This window comes from Mesocricetus auratus, unplaced genomic scaffold (genome assembly GCF_017639785.1).
Source record: "Mesocricetus auratus isolate SY011 unplaced genomic scaffold, BCM_Maur_2.0 Super-Scaffold_100003, whole genome shotgun sequence".
Taxonomy (NCBI): Eukaryota; Metazoa; Chordata; class Mammalia; order Rodentia; family Cricetidae; genus Mesocricetus; species Mesocricetus auratus.
Genome location: NW_024429188.1, coordinates 31,915,446 through 31,939,632, shown reverse-complemented (window position 1 = coordinate 31,939,632; position 24,187 = coordinate 31,915,446). Strand labels below are relative to the sequence as shown.

At 36.7% G+C, this 24,187-nt stretch overlaps 1 protein-coding gene across 1 annotated transcript in view; it reads right to left on the bottom strand.

Moving 5' to 3' along the window:
* Positions 1–7,969, bottom strand: part of Dmd (dystrophin) — a 2,157,616-nt gene extending 2,149,647 nt beyond the window's left edge. Inside the window, exon 1 of the mRNA XM_040744180.1 lies at positions 7,715–7,969. Within this exon, the coding sequence (XP_040600114.1) occupies positions 7,715–7,721 (7 nt within the window). The 5' untranslated portion in view covers positions 7,722–7,969. The remainder of the gene's footprint in view (positions 1–7,714) is intronic.
* Between the last annotated feature and the right edge of the window lie 16,218 nt (positions 7,970–24,187).

Genomic DNA, 24,187 nt, shown 5'->3' with positions numbered 1-24,187 from the left:
ATAGTTAACTCTATTTTTTATATTTACTATAAAGTCAGCGTGAAGAAGTTTGGAAGGCATTATCTTATATTTTATTAATATTTACCACAGACATGATTAAGTTTTTGAACAGTTATCTGCACAGAGCATCTATAAATCTCTTTAGTTCAGATCATGAACAATGAAAGGACTTAGCTTCTTCAGTTCAAAACTTTGAGAGTTATAGCCTGCAGCAATAAACAATATGTAAATGTCTGCTAATTTCCTCATGAACATTATGCCTTTTAAATGTCATTTTCTTCAACCTCTAAAGTAATATTTTTTTCCAGATCAAATTAGGAATTTTATCAATTTGCAATGATTTTATTGTTTATTTGCCTTGACACTAAAATGTGATATCAGTGTATCACGACTTCAGAAAAATAAATGTTAACCCTTAAACTATAAACAAGAGATTCATTTTATATAGACTATAACTACCTTCAAGTGAATATATATATGCATATATGTATATAACCTAAAGTTAAGAATTTATGTTTACCTCCATATTTTCTTAGCAGAGAGCAAGATAATGAAAAAGTAAAGTAATTGGAAAGCCAATTAATCAATTACTTTCAAACTTCTATGAGGTGTTGCTTTCTTAATTTGCCTTATGTCTTGGTGGTACTAAAATGTTCCCTTGGGCCACACACACATTTGGCAAGCACTCTATCACTGACTAACAACCTATTCCTTTTTATTATTTTAATAAGAGAAAATAAAACTTGCTACACTGAAAACATGCACAGGTTTCAGGTTAATACTGCTGTTTGACATACTTGATTCCATTGTTTAGTAGAAATAGACCTAAAGGAAATACACGGAAGGGACATTGTCCTTTCATAATTCCATGAGATGCCCAGTGACTGTGAGAAATTCTGGCTACAATACTCTAATCCAGGGAACCAAAAAAAGTAACAGCCTCTTTAAAGATCAAGATCTCTAAGAAGAGTAACAACAACTAAATTGCCAGAGGTACAGCCTTCTTATTATCAATTTTAGGCAAGATGAAACCATCTTTTCTAAATTGCAAAAAGGAAATCCACTAAAAGAAAAAAATCTGTATGACTTCTATTACATAGATTTAACTGGATGTTGAAAATAATACTTTAAAAATGCTTACAAAAACACACTTAACCATGTTTTTGCTGTTAGTTCATTTTGAGATGAGTTTAAGAGGTCAAGAAATTGCTTCCCCACCCCTCCACAAAAAAATCCCTGTGACAACTTTTTTCTCAATTGGCTTGTTTCCTTTTCTTCAGCTTCATTCTTTTCCTTTGAGTTTCCTTCTTTGCTCTATATTCCAAAGCCATAGGAAAAATTTCCCTCAGACCCTTAAAGCCTTGTATCTGTTACCATAGAGACAGCCATCACAAGATAGCTGTTCGTAACATTCTAATGGAAATAAAACAAAAATCCTAAGGGTTTTACCGGAATTTTCAGTGTTACTTGTAAAAGAGATGATGTTTCCTGGAAAAATATGTAGGGATTTTAGTTTCAAAAATATAATGTGGGGGAAGCAAATTATATTTATGTTTATAGTCTAACTATGGACTACCCTATGAGTTACAACTCCTTCCCTTATCTACCTAAGTTAGGAAAATATTTCATAAATATCTTATTGCTAACTTTTAATTCTAGCATGTCTTATACTTTACAATCATTGTTACCTGTCCTCTTAAAATGCTGTGCATTTATTCTTATCCTGATAGCCTTTGGTCATTCCTAGAAAATATTTGATCAAGAATATTTTCATCATTTTACAATAGTAAATGAACTCCAGAACTCAACAATATAAATCCTAGCACATTTATAGGCATTAGAAGAAAAACAGTATAATTGCAAGATACGATGTGGATTACATTTGCTCAATCATGTCTGCCATTTTTTTTAAATCTTAAGTCCCTGAAATTGCATCCTAAAAATATCAGCAGTTAATACCAAGGCAAAACACAAAAAAAGAAAACTCAAAACAAAAGAACCCCCCACCCCCGCACCTCTGCAACCAACCATAGAGGTAGATGATGGGACACAGAACAATTATTGCAGAGACCTTCTATATCCTTACAGCAACATCAAAGTTTTGTCATTAACTACAATCTTTTAATAAACTATCATTAATATTAGCCTACTTTTAAGCATAACATTTAATATTTGGTCCATTTTTCAAAGTTTTTTATATTAATAGGATGAAATGACCTCAATTTCAGTGTGATGCTCATTGACTTTTGTTTTCTAGGTATTTGAGTCAGTGAACAATCCTCCCAGTTTTTCTACTCTTTATAGAATGTAGGCAAGCTTTACTCTTTAGGATCAAAGAGTAAGTGTTCAGCTTTGTGGCCCATATAACTTCTTCCTCACCAGTTAATTGCTATCTGAAAATTAAAGCCACCATATTTTCTGTAAAAACCAAATGTGTGATTAATTTCCATTAAAAAGTCACAGGCACACAAGTTAGTATTTTATATGTCAAGAATATTATTTAAATAAACAATTAAGAAATATGAAAAACAATCTTAGTTGGCTGGCCAAAAGGAAATTTGTGGGACATATTCTCCTTTATGGATGATTCAATTAGAGCAACAAAGACACTCAAATTATGTTCAAAGTTCAATGTAATTTTTGTCATTGATTTTTGTCTCATGAAATGATCAGTTTCATAGATACTTAGCATTCAAAATTATATTAGGCACATTTAAAAGAATACACTGTTCTATGCATATATGCATATATATATATATATGTGTGTGTGTGTGTGTGTGTGTGTGTGTGTGTGTGTGTATGTGCACGCACGCACATCATATACATACAGGAGACCAAAGTTTACGATAGGGCATCAAATCTCCCCGAAGTGGAGCTACAATTAGTTGTAATCCATCATTTGTTATCTAGGACCTGAAACCTGGTCCTCTTCAAGAGCTCTTAACTCCTGAGCCATCTCTTTGGCCCCAACTTCATACATTTTTAATTTCCCTTTACTCTTAGTACTGAACATGTGAAGAAGTTCATTATCTCACAAAGTAGTCAAATTTTTGCTTACACCACTACTTAAAAGTAGTTTTCTCTCCATCTTTTGCACCAGAGATCTGCAAATGAGTCTAAACTGTCTTTTACTTATTGTATATCACCTACTGATAGAAGTTTATTCTTTCTCATTCCTTCCAGCATTCTTCAACCTTTCACTTTTCTAAGTGTAACCAATGTCTATTGAGTGTTATAGTTTCTAGAAAACTTTTACCACACATGCTTTCTTTTTCTTTTTTCCATTTTTATTTTACTTAAATTAGAAACAAACTTTCTTGATATGTCAATCCCAGCTCTCTCACCCTCCTCTCCTCTCCCATCCCACACCAACCCCTAAGCCTCCACCCCATTCTCTCTCAGCTCCCCAGGGAGGGTGAGGCCCTCCATGGGGAATCTGCAAAGTCTGTCATATTAGTTTATCATATTATACCTGGCAGGGCCTAGGCCCTCCTCCATGTGTCCTTCTAAACAATGAAAATTATTCACAAATGTTTAACTTGTGCCCAATTTTGTTTCTCTTTCTAAGACTGGCACTTTTTCATACTGGCACTCAGGCCAGTCTTGAACTCATGGTATAGCCCATACTGGTCTCAAACTCATGACAATATTTATGACTCATCTTTCCAAGTACTGGGATGCAGGTGTTTTGTTTTCTTTTTGAGCAAACAGGTGAAATATTACATTTTAGGATTGAATTTTGCAGCCATATAAGATTATGGCTATTTAACCTATGAATTATCATTAAGTTTTAACCTTCTCACATTCTGACATTTTGAATATCATAGTAGGATTTTCTACTTATTCCTATTAAATTTGTCTTTGGGCCTGAGTATGACCAGTGCTCAGGAGCTGAAGGCAGTGCACTCCCAAGTTTGAGCCTAACCTGGGACAGTTAGAGTGAATCTGCTACAGAATGCTAAATGAAACAATCAAATCAGTAAATCAAACAAAGCCCAAATTGGACGTTTTTGCTTTGCTGGTTGCTTTAGGTAGCCATATCCTTTAGCTGTTTCCAAATTCAGTGTTTTTATTTGTTCTCCTTCATAGTAAGACAGCTATTTCTGTTTTTTAGGTTCTGAATATGTTTCACAGAGCAAGCAGGCTCAAGAACATGGTCAAAAGGCACATTACTACAGATGGGGCTCTAGTCATAGAGAGCCAGTTTTCTGGAGCTCTTATACTTGTCCTGGGTAAGATTTTCTTTACAATTTGCAATGCTTCACTAAGTGATGATATACTAAATGCAGGGCAATAGAACAAGCTGATTTAGTCACCAGATTATTATATCACACAGTAAGCATTTTATTACCCTGTCTGTTTGTGCATCATCAGTAACCTTACCAATCAAGGAAACAGAACATTGAAGAATTTTGTCTGTAATTCCATATCCTAGACCATTTCTTCTTAAGAATTACCCAATTAACCCTAGTGAGGGAAAATATTGCTTAATTTTCAGGAGATTATTTCTAGTTACAAGCAATTATTTAGTCCTCCCACCTTATTTATGTACTTTCAGTTTTTAATTTTTGCTTTCTATCTTCTGGACAAATTAAAAAATCCTGTACTTTTATTTTTAAAATATAATAAAAATTCAAGATTGTGAGCATACCTGTGTGGTGGGTGCCTCTCTCTCTCTCTCTCTCTCTCTCTCTCTCTCTCTCTCTCTCTCTCTCTCTCTCTCTCTCTCTCTGTCTCTCTCTCTTGCTCACTCTCTCTGTCTCTCTCTCTTGCTCACTCTCTCTCTCTCTCTCTCTCTCTCTCTCTCTGTGTGTGTGTACATGATTATATGGTCTGTTTCCTTTTGCCTTTTTATTCTTAAAAGATGGATGGCATAAAAAGGGGAGAATAACAGGATGTGAAAAAAAACCTTTCAAGCATATTTCTTAGCTGATAGTGTTTCCTCTAGTTCATCTTTCTGGATGAAGAACAGCACACCGGAAAGGCAGCAACTGTATCACAAGTGGGGGATTTCACCGGACAGAGTCTTCACTGAGAGGTAACAAAAGATGAATTTTTATAATTGAAAAATAGTGTCGCTCCATGAGATTTTCACCCAAAGAATCAAATAATTGTTTTCTAACACAAATACCATAGAAGAAAAAAAAATACAATGAGCGTTTGTATAAAAGTGGGTAAAATCAACAGCCATTAATCAAGTTTGTCTATTTTGGCATTTGGAAATGTATGTAAACATTTATAACCCATTTCATTTTGTCTCTCCTGTCTTTCAGACTTTCTTTAGTGCATTTTTATCTCATTTTCCCATCTGTATCACTCCAGAAGCCACAGAATTAAGCAGCTGGGATTTGGAGACTGTACATGGTCTCTTTTCATGCTGAATTTTTTCCAGAGCCAGAAAGATTGGCAAGCATTTCAAACTCTTAAGATGCATTTAACAGAGAGGGTATTGCTTGCTCCTCAGGCGTGTGGCCCATAGCCTTTAAGATTTCATTAATAATCAACAGCTGGTGCCACCTAGTGTCTGTCCTTTTCATTCATCAGTGGAATCAAATAGAAAGTGCTTCCTAGTCACAAAGGAAGCAAGCCTAAACTACAAACTAGCAAGCAAAAATTTACAGTTCGTAGAGTCCAGTGGCTGATTTAAATTACATTATCTTCATTCAAAGACCCACACCCCTTTTGTAAGTAACTATGGTAACAGCGGTGCAGTATGAGGCAATCAGGAAGCTCACATATTTCTCATAGGAGAAAATTCACAAAAGAAGAAGCCTACTAAAGAATCTAGGAAAAGAGTGCCCCCACCACCAACTGTCACTTAAAATGACTACAAAAAGTTAAGAAGTGAACATGACAGGGGAAGGAAGTTTGGAAGAATAGTTAGATACAGTTGAGTTTTGGGCATCCACCTCAGATCAACCCTGATTTGGTGTACACTTCTCTCAGTCTCAACCATTCACCAAGCACTAGGGCATACCATACAACACCCAAACACATTACAAAGAAACAATCAGACTTTAAAAAGCATATTATTAAGATGCAGTGCTGCTAATTGCTCATCTTGAAAACTATTTTCATTGCTGCTGCACATATGGATTACAGATGACAAAGCTGACCCCATTCTGTATACTTCAAGGTTAAAAAGTACTCTGCAAATTCTGGCTTATTTTTTTCAAACATATGTTAGTAATTAAATTGAATGAATACAAACAAGTATAATTAGCCTGCCAGTTCATAATTGGTTCACTGGTATTTAAATACATGCATTTTTAACTCTTTCTAAGAGGAATATGTAATTGAAACACATGAAGTAACATTCAGGAAAAAAGTTACATAACAGCCAGTGGTGTTCCTCAGCCGGTCTGATGGGGATATTACAATTAGTAGAAAACAGACTTTCCACCTATTCATAGACCAGTGTATACTAAAAGATCATCTGAGATATTCATGTATAATAGTCTATTAACTTGGGTAATTTAACTACTTGAACTACTAAGAAGCTGGGGCAGAGAGCTGAAAGCTTCCGTATCACTTAGTGAGAAATCATGCTTTTCCTATTCAGGAAAATCTATTTCTATATTATCTGACATCTGCTTGAAGTAATCACTTGGTAAAAACAGCTTTGAATGTTTTATTTTCTTGTTACCCTAGTGGTGATAAAATTTATTTCAGTATTTTCGGTCCAATATACACCCACTGATAGATCCCCATGATAGCATATGAAGATGCTATAAAGAAACAAGGCATAGTTTCTACTAAAGGCTTAAATTGCTCTCCTTTTCCTTAAAACTTTATCTTTTGAGCCAAATCCAATACAGGCTAGCGTTCTGTTTGTTTAAAAGTACTTTGTAATCTACTGATTGAAAGAAATAATGCCAAACAGAAAGAGGGCTTTAACAATTGTACGCAGGCAGGAAAGAATGTAAGGCAAAACTCATTAAGGTCCCAAATAAATAAATAAGTGCCTCACTTCTCAATAATTTATCATTTTCTGTCATTTCTCATTAACAGCTTTCAAAGCTCTATCTGAAAGAAGCTGATACAGAGAAATTAAGAGCAGTAATCAAGCGAGAAATGACAGACCAGCTGGGTCGACATCAACTTGGCAAAACGTGCATACAGTTCAATAGCTGAAACAGATGCTGGAGTTGTTGAAAAAGCCTGCAGGAGATATTGATATATTTTCTTCATATAATGCAGAATGACTGAATTAATGTCAAAAGCTAGAAATTGATGAGGAGAAAAATCTGACAGACAAACTCCTTATAAAATAGAAACCAAGTGTGGCATTTCCAACCTATCCAAACACTGTGTACATTCTCATTGCTCTCAGTGTCTGAATATGCCAATATATCAATCAGTTCTTGCTAGGAAATTACATCTAACTGAGCTTGGGTAGATTCCCCCTCCCCTGTCATCATCTACCTGGAGAATGTTAGACTTCTGAAAAAAATTACTTTATTCTAAAATTTCCTAACACTGAATTCTATCCCAGAACAGTTTCCATGAGGTTCGAGGCAATCACCCCCCTCCCCAAATATAACGTAGCACAAGGTAATTTTAAAATCCATTCTGTAAAAGCAACACTGTTTGCAGAGTTTGAAGAGCTCAGCAACAAACCCCAGCTGCCAACAGCTGCTTTCTCAAACATATGCTTTGTCATGGTCAGCTTCTAATTGTATTCATAATGATGTAATAGCTTTAATAATCCTACCTTCCATGCCAGCTGTTTTTCCTGTCACTCCATCATGCCAATAAGTTGGCTGCTGTAACAAATCAAGATAGCGCAAAACAGCATCTTTCTCCTGATTCTGTCATCTTCCTGAAAGCATTCTATTACTGCCGACTGCTGGGAACCAGAAAGTCTATTTGAATTCCAACAGCTCCCCTTTCGCATGATTCAAGTTAGGTTAGGTGGGCATGCCTAACATGATTCTCTCAGTCATTTATTATGCAGCTGCTACAACGTCGGTGTGGTAACCACTCTGACTATCTGATACGTCAGTCGAACAAAACCTCCACCTCGGAGCAAACACACGAGCCGGCGCAGCCTTCTGCATTTAACGAGCATTCTTCCTGCCTAAAACACAGCGGCTCTGCGAATCTCTTTCAGTATCTGCTTGCTCCCGTGCAGATACAAAGCCTTTGAATTCGATTCTTTTCCTAATTACACCAAGAGCAGAGTTCTTTGCCACGCATCATTTTATTTATATTGAAATTTGGACTGATTTTAAGTTATTTTCCCAGCCCTTTAAGGGTAAAAGTCTCTTTAGATTCTACTTTTAAAACCAAGGGGTTGAGTGCTTAGTTCTATGCCTCTGTTTTATTATAAAATACAACATGTACTTTTTCAAATGAAGCATGCCTATCAAATTCATTGAAGCAAAATTAAACAAGAGGATTTTTCAAGAACATATTGGTTATTTTGCACATGAAGGCATTTGAAATCTGGTACTTTGTGTTTCTCCCAAGGGTAGAATCATGCACTTGGTATTTTGAGTCCAGACAAGTGATCTCATTAGAGAGTTCGAAAAGAGATTCACTGATTTCTTCTCCAACTTCGCAAGCAAGTAAATAATTACAATTTCAGAGAATGAACATTGTATTTGGAAACTACTGTGCATTAATCACATTTTAAAAATGAAATGACAATTGTGTTTATACAAGAGATTTTTTTTCATTACAAAACTTCTAAGCATGCCTTTCTCTTGGGGAACTAATATAGTCCATGTTTATATCACAAGAAATTTTTTATGTTTCAATGAGAAACATATTTTAGGTAGAGGATTCACCAAATCTCATGTTTCCTCTGAATTATGAAACAATAATTTCATTCATCATATATAAGTTCAGCCACTATGACCATTTAGAATCAATGTTTCTCTAAGGACTGTATATTTCTGTATATGCATATAGGCATATTCTTACCTACACAATCACTGTTTTAGTAAATACATATATGTATATATATCAAAAGCAATATATATTCTGATATGTAGAATATTCTCATTATACATATTCTGATAATATATACATATCTGACATATATAAGAAGAAATTCTTGTATATTATAACATTCACCATTATTAATAATCTCTTGTGTATTACTTAATACACAAATATTAGAAATGATCAAATATAATCCTAAACAAAAAGACAAATAGGGATCATTTGGGTTTGCCAAAGCGTCTCTAAATTAATGTTATTCCACAAAATAATTCTAAAATGTCTTGTTTATCAGTAACAATAATTTTACTCAAATATTACTTTTGTTTGTCATATCATTCTTACTGCCTGAAAATAGGATAAATGCCTGAAACATGTTTTTGTTGTGTCCTAGGATTCTGTTTCATGTTCTATATTAACTCTTGCTTCTCCTCCCTTTATACTTTTGTCCAGTGACAATAGCCTCATTTATAAAAATATTGTACTCCTTCTTATGTAAAAGATTTTGTACATTGTATTTCATTTACTTACAGTTCTACTTTTGTACTTTATTTTAAAATGAGAATTGTACAGATATTTGTAGTATACATTATGGCAACATGCATAGTTTATACAAGGCATACATATATAATACAAATGAGTCCTATACTAAAGATAATTAACATATTCATCCACTCATAGGATGATTCTATTTTGTGCTGAGAAACATTGGATCAGTTCTATCAATAAATTTCAGGCATAAAGCACTGCATTATATATAGTACTTATGTTTCATACTAGATCTCTAGAATTAGTTCATCTGTTAAATACATGTTTATTATCTCTTTCTCCGCTCCTGGTAAGAATTTGCTTCTGTGAATTAGACTTTTCCAGATTTCATAGGTAAGTGAGACCTTTAGGTATTGTCCTTTCTGTGTATGGCTTATTTCACATAGCGTGTTATCTTGAGATTCAACCATGTTGACATAAAAAAGACTGTATTCTTTAAGGGCCAATAATGTAGAATATATAAACAGACACAATTATCACAGTATCTTCATATGATTTTCATATCTTGGCAACTGTGAAAATACCACAAATAATATGGGAATGCAAGTATTTCAATATCTTTGACATATTGATTTCTTTTCCATTAAATATATGCCCATGATAAGTTATATAGGGAATAGTACTATGTTGCTGTGGAGTCCTCTATAGTCAGAAATGGTATAGCCTTGTCCTAAATGAGCTATATCTCTATTTTTAAGAAAACCCCATATAATTTTCAATTATAATTTTATCAATTTACATTTCCAACCACAGTGAGCAATGGTTCTGGTTTTTGTTTGTTTGTTTGTTTGTTTTTGCTTATTTGCTAACACTGAAAGTAGCCATACTTGGGATTTGCATTTTCTGGTGATGAATGTTCTTTAGTAAGTTCTATGTACTTGTTAACTATTTTCCTTTATTATTTTGGGGTAAATGCCTATCTAACTTTGCCTTCCTTTTGCTAGAAATATTGCTTGTTTTTCTTTATTTACTTATTTCCTTAGAATTTGGAATGTTAATAGCATGTGGTTTGCTAATATTCTTACTCATAATTTATCACCTAATAATTTTATTATAGCCTGCTCCAGTTTGCCATAGCCCCACTTGATTATTTTGTACTTAGTTTCTATATTTTTGGTATCATTTCCAAAAGAAAGCATTGCCAAGATCCATCTCAAAAACTGTTTCATGGGCTGGGGATACAGCTCTGTTATAGAGTACTTCCTTTTCATTCAGAGATAACTGGCTTTGGTCCCTTGTGGAACCTTTAAAAATTGTCTATATTCTCTTCCATCAGAATTATCATGCTAGGTCTTATGGATGGAGTGAGAAAAAATCCTGAGTGATGTAACTCAGAACCAGAAAGACATGTGGTATATACTCACTCATAAGTTGATATTAGTTGTAAAGGAAAGGATAACCAGGCTACAATCTAAAACCCCTGAGAAGCTAGGTAACAAGGAGGACCCTAAGGGAGACATAGATGGATGCCACGGGGAAGGGGAAATTGATAAGTTCTTCCCAGTATGAGGGAGAGGTGAAGGGGAATGGGGATGAGAACATGACAGAGCAGAATGGATGAGTTGAGGGAGGGACAGAGATGGAGAGTGAGAAAAGAGAATTCTTCATAGAGAGAGACATTATGGGGTTAGGGGAAATTCTGGTGCTAGGGAAACTCCCGGGAATCCACAAGGTTGATCCCAGCTAAGACCCCTAGCAATAGTGGGGAGGTTGCCTGAAGTGGCCTCCTGTACTCAGATTGATGACCACGCTAATTGTAATCATAGAACCTTCATCCAGGGACTGATGAAAGCAGATGTAGAGGTCCGCAGCTAAGCACTTTGCTGAGCTCTGGGAGTCCAGTCAAAGAGCATCAGGAGGGGTTTGAGCAAAGTGGTCAAGATTGTGATGGAGAAACAGAGACAGCTCACTCAAGTCAGTATGAGCTCTCTAACTCTGCACTGATGGCTAGGGAACCTGCATAGGACCAAACTAGGCCCTCTAAATGTGGGTCACAATTATGTGGCCTGAGCAGTCTGTAGGACCACTGGCATGAACTATTTGGAGGCCATTCCTTATGAAGAGATCAATACCTTGCTCAATGTCAATAGAGGGGGGATGGGCTTGGTCCTACCTCAAATTCGCATGCCAGACTTTGTTGACTCCCCATGGGACGCCTTGCCCTTACTGAGAAGTGGATGACAGGTTAGGTAGAGGGAAGGTTGAGGGGAGTTAGAGGAGGGGATGGAGGGGGAACTGTGGTTGGTATGCAAAATGAAAAATACTTTTTAAATAAATAAAAATAAAAAATCCTTAATTCATGTTCTATAAGATGAAAATTCAATATAATTATTTTCCATTTGGATATGCATTTTTCAAAACATCATTTATTGTGGAGACAATTTTTACTGTGTATTACTTGTTCTCTTTTCAGAAATGAGTTTTCATATAGGCATGAATTTCTTCCTTGGATCGCTACTAAAATCAATTGTCTTTTGTTCTCAGAACCTACAGTTTTTATTGCTACATACTTGTCATAGTATCTAAAAATTTAAAGAATGATACTTCCAAATGTGTTTTGCCTTCTTAATGGTGTTTGCTGATTTGGATCTGAGAAAGTTCCTTGTATATTTTATAACTTTTCCCTATTCTGTGAAAAAGTCAGTAATTAATATATTGCTGTAATTGTGTGGAATCTACAGAGTACTTTGAGAAGTATTTTAATAATATTAAATGTGTCAATCAACAAGCATGAACTATTTTTTTCATTTCTTCATGTCTTCTTCAATTCTTTCATCATTGTTTTCCACTTACCCTGGTAAAATGTTCTTTTATTATTACTTTGGTATTTTTTCCTTCTCTGGTAACTCACTGGTGGTATAACATTACATAACCCTCATGTGTTGGTTCTGTTTCTTTTAACTTTATAAAACTTACATAATTTGTTTGTTTATTCACAATATCTGGGAAATATACTTAGCCTGTATAGCTATTGGAAGGCATTGCTGCCTGGTCAGAGGTTGCAGTCTATCATGACCTGACAGCTTTTTCCAAAAGCTCGGTGACATGGTGTCTCCTTCCCTCCCCAGTGAAACTTCCTGCTCTCTACCTGCCCTTAACTGGAGAATGTCCCTGGGTCCGGATGACTGAAAACTGTCTGTAAGCCAGATGCCTGGTTTATCTTTAGCTTGACCTGTAGCACAGATTCCTGCTATACTATATTTGTGCTAACAGCTCCACTATAGGACTCAACTGCCACATACGAATCTTTGTGATAGGAGTGTGTCACTTTATGCAAATTAGTGTTTGTTCACTAATCCTATATAGTTCTTATACTCTGAAATAAGTTGAGCGGATTCTCTGAAATCTGTCTCCTAAAGGACTGTCTCTTTCATTTTCAGGGATCATACAAGGATCTCTGTACTTGCTTCTGCCCCTTTGTCTTTGTGATTTAATGGTCAGTGGACCATAAAGACAAAGGGGACACCCACATATATCCATCAACTGATGAATGAGTAAGAAAAATGTATATACACACAATGAAATATTACCCAACTATGAAGAAAAATGAAATTGTAAGTTTTGGATTAATGGATGGGACTGAAAAATAATTGTACTAAATGAGGTAATAAATTATTTTAATAGTCCTACCCATTTCTCCAGTCTAAATCAGCTTCTTTGTACAATGCACAAGTTGTGCATGTGCATACACACACACACACACACACACACTCACACACACACACACAATACAGGAAGACAACACATCATAACATTGTTGTCTCTTCAGTCATATCTCATCACTAATATGACAAATTCCCTTATTAAAACTGGCAAGACCCTAAATAATATGTCTTTTCATACTGTTCCCCCTTCCTCCCATGGTCTATTCTGCACCATTTTTCTCTTTACAAAAATATTCATTTATTTTGTTTTCTGTGTATGAATGTTTTACCTGCATGTATGCCTCTGGAAATGGAGTTCCAGGCAGTTGTTATCTGTGGGTACTAGGAAATGAACGTGGGTGCTCTGCAAGAACAGCAAGTAGTCTTAACTGCTGAACAATCCATATCTCATCTCTGTACCATTTCTTTCTTTGTCCAATCATATTGACTTCCTTATTTGCCTGAAATTATGCTAAATGTAGTTACTTGCAACATTCTCATTAATTTTCCTTTAATACCATGAATATCTTTCTACCAGATTCCCTTCTCCCATACAACTCTCTCTAGATGTTACAACCTGAAAGAGCCCATTATTTTTATTTTATTTATTTATTTTTTTTACAATAGTCTAAAGTCTAGCATTTGGAGGCTAACTCAGAGCATGCACCAATTTAACTCTAACAGATTCCTAAAGAGCTCACTTCCCCATGAAATCTTTTTTTTGTTAATTTTTTAATTTTAATTTTAAATAGCTTGTTTTACATGTCAATACCAGTTCCCTCTCTGGCCCCTCCTCCCACACTCCCCATCCACCCCCCCAGCCTCCCACCCTATTGCCAATTCCTTCCACATAGGGGATATCTAGAATCTGTCATTTCACTCAGGGTAGGGTCCAGGCACTCCCCTAAGAGTCCAGGCTGAGAGAGCATCCCTCTTTGTGCTATGGGCACACAATGACTATATTCCAGGGATAGACACTGATCCACTGCTCAGGGCCCCATAGGTTGCCTAGGCCTTCTCACTGACACTCACATTTGGGGGGTCCAGGTCAGTTCCATGCTGTCCTCCCCGCTGTCGGTCTGGGGTCCAAGAGGTCTCCCCTGTTCAGCTGTCTCTGCTGGTTTTGCCAGCCCATTCTTTGCCAATTTGCTTATCGCTCCTCTCTCTCTGTCACTGGGTTCCTTGGGTTCAGTTCAGTGCTTAATTGTGTGTGTTTGCCTCTGCTTCCATCAGTGACTGGATGAAGGCTCCCGAATGGTTATAGACATCAAGTTCATTATCAGGAATGGGCATTCGAGGTGGTCTCTCCACTATTGCTTAGCTTGCCAATTGGTGTCATCCCATTAGATCACTAGAGGTCACTCTGGTGCCTGATCTGTCTTCTAACCTATGATTCCCTCTTCCCCCTATTCTACTCCCACCCACTCAAACTTCCTGTTCCCCCATGACCTACTCTCTCCTCCTCTTCTCCCTCTCTCTTCTTCACAGCTCTCACCCCCCCCCTTCGCCCTGTTCCCTATCCATTCAGAGGATCTTGTCTCAATCCTCTTCTCTTGGGTATTATGCATATATGCATATCTTTTAGGTTCTTTCCTGTTTCCCAGACTCTCTATCAGTGGAAGTGCAGATTGGCACTATCCTGATCCATGTCTAAAATCCATATATGAGTGGCTACATACCATGTTTGTCTTTTTGCGACTGGGTTACCTCACTCAGGATGGTGAGGCAGGACCTAGGCCTTCCCCTATGTATCTAGGCTGAGAGAGTATCCCTCCATAGGAAACGGGATCTCAAAGCCCATTCTTTTTTTTCCCTCTAGATGTTTATTTAAATTATAAACAATCTTAATTCACTTAAAAATCCCATTTCCCTCTCCTTCTAATCCTCCCATGCCCCCCCCACCAGTCCCTATTCCATCCCACTTCTGCTCCCCAGGGAGGATGCAGCCTTCCATGGGGGATCATCAAAGACTGTCACATAATTTGGGGAAGGGCCTAGGTCCTCCCCTGTGTGTCTAGGCTGAGAGAGTATCCTCTATGTGGAATGGACTCCCAAAGTCCATTTGTATACTAGGGATAAATACTGTTCCAGTACCAGAGGCCCCATAGACTGCCCAGGTCCCCTAACTGACACCCTCATTCAGCTGGCCTGGTTCAGTCCTATGCTAGTTTCACAGCTGTCAGTCTCAGGACCATGAGCTCCCCATTGTTCAGTTCAGCTGTTTTTGTCAGTTTTCTCAGACTTGTCATGACCCTTTGCTCATCATTCCTCCCTCTTTAAACTGTATTCCAGGAGTTTGGCTTAGTGCTTAGCTCAGGGTCTCTGCTTCTGCTTTAATTATCTACTGAATGAAGACTCTAGGATGGCCTATAAGGTAGTAACCAATCTCATTATAGGGGAAGAGAATATCAGGTAGCCTCTCCACTATTGCTTAGATTCTTAGTTGGGGTCATTTTTGTAGCACTCTGGACATTTCCCTAGTGGTAGATTTCTCTTTAAACCTATAATGGCTCCTTTTATGAAGGCATCTCCTTTCTTGCTCTCCTCTTTTCTTCCCCTGAGTCAATCTTCCCACCTCTTCACTCCTGTCATTCCCTTCTCTATTTCCTAAATCCCTCTCCCTTTTACTTCTCTCCTCTCCCCTCTGCTCCCAATTTGCTCGTGAGATGTTGTCCCTTTCCCCTTCTCCAGGGGTCCTCCTTGATTCCTAACTTCTCTGGAGGTGTGAATTGTAGGATGGTGATCCTTTGCTCTATGTCTAATATCTATATATGAGTGAGTACATACCATTTTTGTCTTTTTGTGACTGGGTTACCTTGCTCAGGATGGTTTATTCTAGCTACATACATTTGCCTGCAAGCTTTAAGATTCCATTGTTTTTTTTTTTCTGCTGAGTAGTACTCCATTGTGCAAACGTACCGCATTTTCTTTATCAATTCTTCAGTTGAAGGGCATCTAGGTTGCTTCCAGGTTCTGGCTATTATAAATAATGCTGCTATGAACAGATGTCCTTGTTGTATGAGTGTTCATCCTTGGGTATGTGCCTCACTTCTTTCTTTCTGAGCTTGCATTCTAATTTACAGTGTGTTTGAAATTGTTTACATTAAGTTCACTGTGTCCCTCATCTTCCTCAAATTCTGTCTTCCTAGTGGTCTTCTTACTCTGTCTGCAAACTGACCCAGCCTACAATTTGTACTTGCCTTAAAATCCTTGTCCCCTTAATGTTCACCATTGTAGTTGAATTTTTTCTCTCTTCTTTCTTTTTCCACATAGCTAATAATTTTTAGATCTCTTCAGGGTGCAATCACAGGCTCTTAACTTCTTTTGTGAATTACTCTCTTTCTAAGCTCATTTTTTTAAACGAGTGGCTTCATTTACTATCAAATCTGAAATGCTTAAATATTCTGAAATCAAGAATGTAATGTTCAAGTCTTTTCTCTCAATTGCCTTTTTCTGAACATTTTCTGAAAATATCAAAATCAGACAAAATTCAAGTCCTCATCCTCCTTCCAAGTTTCCTTCTCTAAAAATTCTGCTACCATTCTTTCAGTTGCTAAACTTCTTCACAACACAACTTGTTTTATTTCCAATAAAAACATATCTATCTATATATTGTAAGAACAGTACATGTAGGAATATAGATTTTGAAAGTTACTTTTTTGGCTACCAGTTAATTACAGTAATACTAGAATATCATGTATTCTTTTTCAGTGTATGGTGTATATACTAGAATTTATATTGGTGTAGATATGCTTAACTTGGAACTTCACAATAAATTAATTCATACGTTTACAAAACATAAATTTAAAAAGTTTATTTGAGGGAGGCTGAAGACATTGATCAGTGGTTACGAGCACTGCCTTGTTACAGAAAATCCAGTCCAATTCCTAGAGTACATGGCCACTTAAAATTGTCTATAACTCCCCTTCCAGTATATCTGACTTTCTTTTCTGGCTTCCATAAATACTAGGCATTCATGTAGTACACAAACATATATGTATGTGGGCAAAACAACTGTAAATATGAAATAAAAATGGCAAGATATCTTTAAAAGTTTCACTTTCCCAATTATAAATGTTCACAATTATAACACAATACCACAAAGACGACATTCACAATGTTATCCAGATTCTAACTGTTTATTTTGACAGCAAAGACACTTGTCATATTGCACATGTTCAGTATTCTAGGCCATTATGTTTATGTATCTATTTACTTATGTGGTTCAAGAAATTTTATATATATTTTCATTCAACTAATGACAAAGTCATAATACAAAACCAGTACAGTATAAGGATCCCTGGTACAATCATTCATTATTTCTTTCATATTTCTCTTAGTTGCTGCCTTCTAAGAAGGCTAGAAACAGCAGAGTAACATAGACACAAAGTAAAGAAAATGAAGGATATACTAACGATAAAGATAAATATGAAAAATAACAAAAATGCATAAAGAATAAAATGGAGTGAAAAATTATTTTTAAATGATGAATAAAATTTATAAAGCATTAGCAGTAATGAAAACAATAAAACAGAGAGATGACACCAGTCATCTGAAACAGGAATGAAAACATGCGTGTGCAGTTTAGAAGAAAAAACCCTTAAGATGGCATTAATAGAATATTTTGAATCATATTACACCAACAAATTTCAGAACTTAGAAGAAATATGACTTCTGGAAAGCTGAAATATATTAACCACCTCCTCACAAGGCATGAAATAAAGCATTAGTAGTACTGTGAACATTAATAAAACTGAATGGTATAAATTGAACTCCACAGAAAATGCGATCTATGGAAATGTGTATTTTTAAAAGCAGCGCAAATTTTAATCTCTTGATGAAAATGAAAAGAGTATTTCTCAATGTATTTCATTAGTCAACCATTACCTTGATATTTCAAAAGGATAGAAACAGGAAAGAAAACTGAATAGGCGAACAAGGGAGGGAGAGAGAGAAATGATGTGAAACCAGTATTTAATATTACACAAGAAAAAAGTTAGAAAATAGAATGCCACTGGTGTTATATTCAGGAAGGGGTTCTGTGTACCAATTAATTCAAGGGTACCTACCACTTTCTCTTCTAAGAAGTTTGGTGTACCTAGATTTATGTTGAGGTCTTTGATCCATTTGGACTTAAGTTTTGTGCATGGCGATAGATATGGATCTATCTGCAGTCATCTTATAAGCCAGCATCCAGTTATGTCAGCATCATTTGCTGAAGATGCTTTCTTTTTTTCCATTATATAGTTTTGGTTTCTTTGTCAAAGATCAGGTGTTCATAGGTGTGTGGGTTAATGTCAGGGTCTTCAATTCAATTCCATTGGTCTACCTGTCTGCTTGTGTGCCAATACCAAGCTGTTTCATTACTATAGCTCTATAGAAGAGCTTGAAGTCAGGGATGGTGATGCCTCTCTTTATTTGTACAGAGATGTTTTGGCTATTATGGGTCTTTTGTTTTTTCATATAAAGCTGAGTATTGTCTTTTTAAGGTCTGTGAAGAAATATGCTGGATTTTGACAGGATTACATTGTATCTGTAAATGGCTTTTGGTAAGGTAGCCATTTTTTGCTGTTTTGAAACTACCTATCCAAGAGCATGGGAGATCTTTGCATTTTACACCAGTAGCATAGACACTGAGATTGAAAATTAATAAATGGTACCTCCTGAAACTGAGAAACTTCTGTAAGGCAAAAGACACAGTCAACATGACAAAACAGCAGCCCACGGAATGGAGAAAGATCTTCTCCAACCCCACATCAGACAGAGGACTGATCTCCAAAATATACAAAGAACTCAAGAAGTTAGTTACCAAAACACCAAATAATCCAATTAAAAAGTGGGATACAGCTAAAGAGAGAATTCTCAATAGAGGAATCTTAAATTTTTGAAAGACACTTAAAAATTACTCAACATCCTTAGTCATCAGGAAAATGCAAATCAAAACAACTCTGACATATCATGTTACACTCATCAGAATGGCTAAAATCAAAAATACCAATGACAGCTTATGATGGAGAGGATATGGAAAAATAGGAATGCTTCTACATTGCTGGTGGGAGTGCAAACTTTTATAGTCACTTTGGAATATAGTATGGTGGTTTCTCTGGAAAATGGGAACCAGTCTACCTCAAGATCCAGCAATTCCACTCTTAGGCATACACTCAAAGGAAGCACATTCATGCAACAAGGACATCTGTTCAAATATGTTCATAGCAGCATTATTTGTAATAGTCAGAGCCGGGAAGCAACCTAGATGCCCTTCAACCAAAGAATGGATACAGAAAATGTGGTACATGTACAAAATGGAGTACTACTCAGTGGAAAGAAATGAGGGAGTATTGAAATCTGCAGGCAAATGAATGGAACTAGAAGAAACCATCCTAAGTGAGGTAACCTAGTCACAGAAAGACAAATATGGTATGTAGTCCTATGTGGATATTAGTCATAGAGCAAACCATTATCAGCTGACAGTCCACACGTCCAGAGAAGTTAGGAGACAAGTAGAACCATAAGAGAGACATACATGGTCCTCCAGTGAAACAGAAAATACAAGAGTCCCTGAAAAATTGGGAGAATGGTGGCATGGGGAGGGAAGTAGGAGAAAGAGGAGGGGAGAAGAAGAGCGGGGAGGAGAACATGAGGGATCAGGAAGATTGAGTGTGAAGAGATAGAGGAGAGCAAGAAAAGAGACACATCAATAGAGGGATCCACTATAGGTTTAAACAGAAATCTGGCCCTAGGGATTTTTACAGAAATCCACAAGGATGACCCCCACTAGGATCCTAAGCAATAGTGGAGAGGCTACCTTAAATATCCTTTCCATATAATGAAAATGATGACAACCTGAATTGTCATTCTAAAGCCTTCATCCAGTAGCTGATGAAAGCAGAAGCATAGACCCACAGCTAAGCACTGAGTCTAACTTCTGGAACCCAGTTTCAGAGAGGGAGGAGTGACCAATAAAGGGGTCAAGACCATGCTGTGAAAACCCTCAAAAACTGCTGACCTGAGAAAGTGGGAACTCATGGATAGCAGTCTGACAGCTGGGGAACCAACATAGCATCAAATCAGGCCCCCTAAGTGAGTGTCAGCTAGGAGCACTGGGCAGTCTATAGAGCCTCTGGCAATGGAACCAGGATGTATCCCTATGCACAAACATCTGTGGCCCATTTCCCATGGAGGGATATTTTCTTAGCGTAGTTAGTTACATGGGGGGGGGAGGCAAGGCTCTGCCCCAAATGACTTGACAGATTTTGGTGATCCCTCATGGAAGGCCTCACACTCCTTGGGGAGTGGATGGGGGATGGGGTTCTTGGTGGGGGGCATGGGAGGATGGGAGAGGGAACTGGAATTGATATGTAAAATAAGATTGCTATTTATTTAAATAAAATATATTTAAAACAGGAAAATAGAATGCCGCAATACATAAAATATTTATATACTATTATCATTGAAATGATTATATACTCAATAGAAGATCTAAACAAATGTGGTTTCCATATACCTGTTACTATATTTCTCCTAGTAAATTTTTCTTTTGTGTTTGTGTGTGTGAGTGTGTGTGTGGCCAGAGGAAACCTCTAGTTTCATTCAGGAGTTGTCCATCTAGGCTTTTGAAATTCAATTTTTTACTTATCCCTAAGACTTGGTGAACAGACAGGGATGGTTGGTACTATGGATATACTTATCTCCACTTTGCAGTGGTGGAATCACAACTATATACCAGTTCTTGTGGATTTTATATGAATGCTAGTGATCCAAACACATGTCCTCACATGTGCATAGGTAGCATAGTCTCAAAACCAGGAATAAACATTAACATAATGTGTATGAGTAGATCTGGCTCATTTTTTCCCTTTAGAAGATTTTCATGGCCAGCACTGAAATGAAAATGCATAGCAATTCCATTATTGCATAAATGTCTCCAAACAACCTTTTTGGCAATGAGTATTAATACCTTCTCTTCCTCATTTCCAGATACCTGACAGCCATGAAAATGTTGTCCATTTTCATAATACTGTCATTTCCATGTGTATACAGATAGAATCATATAATATGTGGTTGTTCTGATTGATGTATTTCACTCTCTCATCATAGCAATCTAGATCCAAATAATCTATTTTAATTAATCTTTTGTTCATTTTAATTCAAGAGTAGTATTGCATAGTATGAAATCCTCATTTTAACTCTACATTAATTTTTCAAATTAATATTTTTGTAGTTTTTGACTATTACAACCAAAGCAGCTGTAGGCAATAATGGGCATTCTTTGAATGAACATGTCTTTAAATTTTTCAAAAAAGTGGTCAAGATTGTTACTGGTGAGTCATATGGCATCTGCACACTTAATTCCTTGAGAATGTTCCAAAATGTTTTTCAAACTGTTTGAACCAAATTTTCATCCTGCCAGAAATTTATGGAGTATCTAATTTTTCCTCACTTTTGCCAATATTTAGCACTGTACATTTTTACTGTATGTTTATCTAGTTCCTCTGATATATCATTTAGATAATAATTAGCATTTTGGGTGATCACTGATATGGAATATGCAAGTCCATGTGCTTATTAAAGATCCAAAAGGGTCTCGTGGTGCTAAGTAAATCTGTATCTTTTATTTGCCCTACAGTTGTTTCAACTATTCTTGAGAGTGTTGATGTTTCCAACTAAAGCTGTAAATATTTATATTACTGTATATTTTTCTATAATACCATGCATAAATTACATTATATTAGATATTAATTATAATATATCACTATATAATATGCTACTATATATTATTACAATATTTCCATTTTAATCAGCTTCAGTTTTACGTGCATTGAAATTGTTACAGCTCATGTGTATTTATAATTTTTTATATATTTTTTTATTTTTGTATTTAAATTTAAATTAGAAACAAGGTTGCTTGGCATGTCAATTCCAGGTACCTCTCCATTTCCCTCCCCTCCTCCCGTACCCTCCCACCAACTGCCCCAATATCCTCACATTTCCCCAGGGAGAGTGAGGCCCTCCATGTGGGGACCCATAGTCTGTCATTTCATCCAGAGCAGGAACTAGACCCTCCCCCAAGATTTCAGGGTGAGAGTGCATTTCTCATTGTTGGATGGGAGTCCAAAGTCCATTTGTATACCAGGGATAAATACTGATCTACTACCCAAGGCTCAATAGATTACCTAGGCCTCCTCACTGACACCCACATTCAGGGGTTCTTGATCAGTCCCACGCTGGATTCCCAGGCATCAGCCTGGTTTTCAAGAGCTAACCTTTGTCAGGTCAGCTGTTTCAGGGGGTTAAAACCGCCCAGTCTTAACCTCTTTGGTCATCAGCCCTCCCTCTCTGTCACTGGCTTTCTTGAGTTCAGCTCAGTGCTTAGCCGTGGGAGTCTGCTTCTGCCTCCATCAGCCACTGAATGAAGGTTCTGTTGCCCTGACTCTCTGGCCATGGGATTGTAGGCTGGCACTCCCCAGATCTATGTCTAAAATCCATATATGAGAGAATACATGCCATGTTTGTCTTTTTGTGACTGAGTTACCTCACTCAGGATGGTTTCTTCTAGTGTCATCCATTTGCCTGCAAATGTCAAGATTCCATTGTTTTTTTCTGCTGAATAGTACTCCATTGTGTAAATGTACCACATTTTCTCTATCCACTCTTCAGTTGAGGGGCATCTAGGTTGCTTCCAATTTATGGCTATTACAAATAATGCTGCTATGAACATAGTAGAACAGACATCCTTGTTGTATGAATGGGCATCTTTTGGATATATGCCTAAGAGTGAAGTTGTTGCATCTTGTGGTAGGTTTATTCCCATTTTCCTGAGGAATCTTCATACTGATTTCCAAAGTGGTTGTACAAGTTGACACTCCCACCAGCAGTGGAGGGATGTTCCCCTTTTACCACATCCTCTCCAGGATAAATTGTCGTTGGTGTTTTTGATTTTAGCCATTCTGACAGGAGTGAGATGGTATCTCAGAGTTATTTTGATTTGCATTTCCCAGATGGCTAAGGATGTTGAGCACTTTCTCAATTGCCTCTCAGCCATTTTAGACTCCTCGATTGAAAATTCTCTATTTAGGTCTATAGCCCACTTTTTAATTGGATCCTTTGGTGTTTTGGAGACTTGCTTCTTGAGTTCTTTGTAAATATTGGAGATCAGCCCTCTGTCAGATGTGGGGTTAGTGAATATTTTTTCCCATTCTGTGGGCTGCCTTTTTGTCTTGTTGACTGTGTCCTTTGCCTTACAGAAGCTTCTCAGTTTCAGGAGGTCCTATTTATTAATTTTTGATCTCACTGACTGTGCTACTGGTATTATGTTCAGGAAGCTGTTTCCTGTACCAATGCGTTGAAGGGTACCACCCACTTTCTCTTCTAAGAGGCTCAGTGTGGCTGGATTTATGTTGAGGTCTTTGATCCATTTGGACTTAAGTTTTGTGCATGTCAATAAACATGGATCAATCTGCATTCTTCTACATGCCAGCATCCAGTTTATGCCAGCACCATTTGTTGAAGATGCTTTCTTTTTTCTATTGTAGATCCCCCATGGAGGGGCTCACCCTCCCTGTGGGGTGGAGTGGGGATTGGTTGGGGAGTTGGGGGACTTGGAGAGGTGAGGGAGGAGGGGAGGGTGATTGAGCTGGGATTGACATATGAGACAAGCTTGTTTCTACTAAAAAATACATTTTCATACAAAAATGATCTAAAAGAAGATAGCATCTAGAAAATATAAGAAAAGTATTCACGTATATTTACACTATAGCTGAATTTAATGAGTCTATGAATTCTATATTATAAAAACTACAAATGAATTTTTATAAATCTTAATGTGATACAACAGAGTTTTCATATATTTTAAATAAGATCAATCATTGTCATTATAGAAATGGAGTTTGAATATACTCTAAATAGCAAGAGCTAGAGAAGCCATAACTGAAAACATAAATTTTAGGGGAATTTGAGATGACCTTGTTGAACTTCATGGAGAAAAGTTAGAATTATATCAATGAGGAGTTGGTGATGTTTCTGGAAATAAAAGATGATCAAAAAGAAAA